We start from the raw sequence: 4,008 nt of genomic DNA on the forward strand, positions 1-4,008 counted from the left end.
GGTGCCGGTGGGGTCTGGCGGGGGGCCCGCTGCACCTGAGCATAAGGACTGCCATCCAGGGGGCCCCGGGTGTGAGTCAAAGAGCCTGAGTGGGGAAGAGGAGCAGGAACAGGGAGAGTTGTTGAGAGCAGACAGGCTGGAGTCTCCAGCTGTGGGGATCTGCCTGAGGAGGACGCCAGTGTGTTCCCTCCCTGAGACCTGCAGCTCGCACCCGGGGCCTGCTACACACCGTCCACACTGTCCTCATGCTGCTGGTTGAAGTTCTCGTAGGAGTCCCAGCGCACAGCAGGGTCTGCAGTGTTATAGTCCACAGAGACTGAGGCGTCGTTCCGTGGGGTGCTGCCTGTGGAAAGGCCACCTGGGTGTTGGTGAGCAGGTGGGAGCCAACCTTCAGCTCCCAAGCCAAGCTCCTACCCTTACCTTTGATCTTCTCAGGGCTAGAGGAGAACACAAACTCCACTGAGGCTTGGAAGGGGAACCGCTCATCTGTAGGGAGTAGACAGTGAAGAGCCAGCCCTGGCCCACACATGGAGGCCTGCCTGCCTGGCACCTGCCGGTCCTCACGGGGCTCTAGCCCCCATGCCACTCGTCTCCCACTCACCAGTCCAGGCTTCATCCAGCTGGTCCTTGGGGAAGGTGAGCCGTGGTCCATGGATGGTGCATGTGTGGAACTGGACTCGGAACACAAGGGTCCGGTCTGTCCCCCGGCCACCCTTGTGATAGCACGTTACCTGGGTAAGAGGTGGGAGGCTAGGGGTTACGCCTTCCTGTCCTCTTACGCCTCTTCTGTGCTTCCACCCTGGGGACAACTTGTATCCTGCCTCAACCTCCAGGTGACCTCCCCATCAAGGAGATCTCCTCGAGTTGATGGCTCACGGGGTGCCTGTGTAACAGGCAGGGTACCCCCAGCCCTGCCCAGGACTCCTTGGACCCTCTCACCATGACATCGCCTTTGAGGAGGAGGGCTGGCTCCAGGCTGATGCAAAGCTGCTGGGTACCAGAGCCTGCAATGTGACTGTGGGGCAGAGAGAAGGCAGAGCTGAATAGAGACTCCCTGAGTGCTAAGGAGCTGTGCACAGCCAGGAGGGGCTGGGAGACCAGAGTCTGAGCCTCAGTCTCCCTGTCAGGAAGTGGCTTCCCCAGGTTTTCGGGCTCACTGGCTGCAACTGGAAGCCCAGGAGTCTGGAGAGGCTGGAGGAACAGGAATGTAGGGGGCAGGGGCAGAGGAGGCACTGGGCATGGAGGTATCAGGGGCCTGGGAACTCAGCACTCACTAGACTCCAGATGTGTAGACAAGCTGCATGGACTGGTAGATTTTGAGAAAGGGCTGGAAGCCTGGAGGGGCAGAGAAGGCATGTGAGGTGTGCTGAGTGGAGTGGGTGTGGGGCCCTCCCCGTGAGTACATCCCAGGTGAACTCACCTATGCCAGGTTCAAAGGCTGGCAGCACGGGCACGAGCACATAGTGCAGGAAGAGAGGGCTGCTGTTCATTCTGATGGAGCCGGAGAGCAGCCCGCTGAAATAGCTGATGTATCTGGGGGCGCAGGAGGCATGAGAACTAAGACCCTCCCTCTGGCAGTCTCCTGGTAACGTTTTAACCACGCACACACCTCACCCACCCGCCCTTGGAAGGCCTGCCCTCTCCTAGCACTTCCCTCATCTTCCTGCTCACCAGGAAGTTCTTCCTTGCATCTAGCCTCAACTCCGAAATCCTTTCCCCAGGCTCTGCTTCACGTCATCCAAGCAGGTCCCGGCTGTTCTGCAAGTCTCTCTTTATCACACGATTCAGCTTTATCTTCTTCATCAAACTTATCATCATCCAAAATAATGTTGTCTGGTTATTCCCAGGCTATGGCTTTTTTTTTTTCTTGAGAGTTTTTTTTTTTTTTTTTGGCTATAGGGCGTGTGTGCTCACCAGAAAGACAGAGACAGAGAGACAGAAAGCGAGAAATCGCCCCCCAGGGGGGATGGCCACGCCGCAATCCCTTCTCCTCCATTCTCCTCTTGGGATCTTGGGCACGCACACACACACACCCGGAGTGAGTTTAAGCCACCGGGTCCGGGACTTGAACCTCAGTTGACTACATGAGAGTCCAGCAACATAGCCATTATGCCAACTGCTGGTCCCAATGGCCTTTTACTCTGTGAGCCCGTAGGCTCCCTGACAGAGGGACCTTGGTTGTGCTGCGTTCCCAGCACCGAGTGTGGTGCCTGGCACACAGGGGTCGTTCCATTGCAGTGTGCTGTCCCCCACCTGTCCCCACCCAAACTGCTCACCGACGCTGGGAGGGCTGCAGCTCTGTGGCCACCTTGTCCTCACAGAATTTCCGCATAGTAAGAGTAGCCAGTGCCTGGTCCGCCCTGGGGAGAGCAGGGCCAGTGTGGGAGGTCAGGGGCTGGTGTCCATCCTGGCCTCCCACCCCAAGCCCCAGGGGAAGGAGAGCTGAGATTCCCCCAAGTCTAGAGGAAGCCCAGCGTGGTGGTAAAGAGAACTAGAAGCACCACACCCAGTCACTTTACTAGTTGTGGGGCCTGAGGCAATTGTTCCCTGAACTTTAGTTTTCTTATCTGTAAAATGGGGCAATAAGGCTGTGCTATGGGTTGAATTGTGTCCCCCCACCCCCAAAATATATGTACCTCAGAATGTGACCTTATTTGGAAATGGGGTCGTTGCAGGCGTAATTAGTTAAGACGAAACCATACTGGAGTAGGGTGAGCCCTTAATCCAATATGAGTGGTGCCCTTATAAGAAGAGAAGAGACAGAGACAGAACACAGAGAGAACGCCGTGTGATGACAGAGCAGAGACTGGAGTGGTGCATCGGTAAGGCGTGGAACACCGAGGCCTGCCGGCCACCACCAGAAGCTAGAAAGAGACAAGGAAGGGTTCTACCCAGAGCCTCAGAGCGAGCCAGGCCCCACCAACACCTTGGTTTTTGGACATCTGGCCTTTGGAACCATGGGACAAGCCACCCACTTTGTTGTACTAGCTGTGGCAGCCCCAGGAAGCGAATGCAGATCATCCGCTGCGGACTGTGTGAGGATGTGATAAAAAGGTTGTGGGCTGTCCAGTTTACCCGAGAGGGCTCTCTGAACAAACAGGTGGGCTGCGGGGGAGAGGGGTTCATAAAGGGCCCGCTGGAGGAAGGGCCTCTGGGAAGGGGCTACTCCGGCACCAGGAAACCTCACCCTGCGGAGATCTTGCTGTAGTGCATGTAGGCAGAAACGATGACCCCAAGCTTGCCTTTGTTTCCCTGAGAGACAGAGAGACAAGAATGGAGCCTGCTGGGGCCCCAGGCTGAGGGCACTCCAGCCGGGTGAACCCACGGCCCCACCACACCTTGCAGTACAGGACAACCACGTGCTGTGGGTCAGCACTGAGCCAAGTCTCCATGGCTTTGCAGATAGAGCACAGCTTGTCCAAGGGTGGAGCGTGCAGCTCAGGCCAGCCAAAGTCCTGGACCTGGAGGAGGGCAGGGGTGCAGGTGAGTTGAGGTCTGAGCACAGAGAGATGGGTGAGGGTGGAAAAGGGACACGGAGGAGGGGCTGGGGGCAAATGTAGGGCCCTGCTTATTGTCCAGGACAGCCTCAGCACTTTCTTTGCCCTTTCGGTGGGCTGCTACCTCCTGCACCACGTTTTTTGGGTCTCAAGTAATACTTCATGAGGAAAAATGCTTAAGGCTGAAGTAGATTCCAATTGCTCCTATTAATAACGAGAAATCTGGGGGCTTCTGAGGTGGGGTGGTTCGGCTGGGCAGGCAGTTTCCCTCCTACCTTGGGGTTTAGGCGGGTCAGGTCATGCCTTTTCTCTGAAAGATTGAAGAGCTGAAACAAAGAGAGAGCTTTAGACAGAAGTGACCTCAGGCAGCGAGGAGCGCTGGAGATAGCCCGAATAAGAGCAAGTGGTGTGGTGGTTAAAGGCACTGGATTCCCACATGGCCGACCATGGTTCAGGTCCTAGACCTGGCAGCTTGCTCTCTCGCTTTCTCTCTCTCTCTCTCCCTTTCTCT

The 4,008-nt window shown here is 56.7% G+C and overlaps 1 protein-coding gene across 1 annotated transcript in view; it reads right to left on the reverse strand.

Moving 5' to 3' along the window:
• Positions 1-4,008, reverse strand: part of TNS2 (tensin 2) — a gene marked incomplete in the record, with an annotated part of 13,179 nt that overhangs the window by 4,787 nt on the left and 4,384 nt on the right. The window contains 11 exon segments of the mRNA XM_027776636.1: positions 4-85; positions 230-343; positions 421-486; positions 602-731; positions 940-1,015; positions 1,275-1,335; positions 1,421-1,533; positions 2,277-2,360; positions 3,188-3,252; positions 3,339-3,461; positions 3,773-3,823. Coding sequence (XP_027632437.1) covers positions 4-85; positions 230-343; positions 421-486; positions 602-731; positions 940-1,015; positions 1,275-1,335; positions 1,421-1,533; positions 2,277-2,360; positions 3,188-3,252; positions 3,339-3,461; positions 3,773-3,823 — 965 coding nt within the window.

Source organism: Tupaia chinensis, unplaced genomic scaffold (genome assembly GCF_000334495.1).
Source record: "Tupaia chinensis unplaced genomic scaffold, TupChi_1.0 Scaffold000059_1, whole genome shotgun sequence".
NCBI lineage: Eukaryota > Metazoa > Chordata > Mammalia > Scandentia > Tupaiidae > Tupaia > Tupaia belangeri.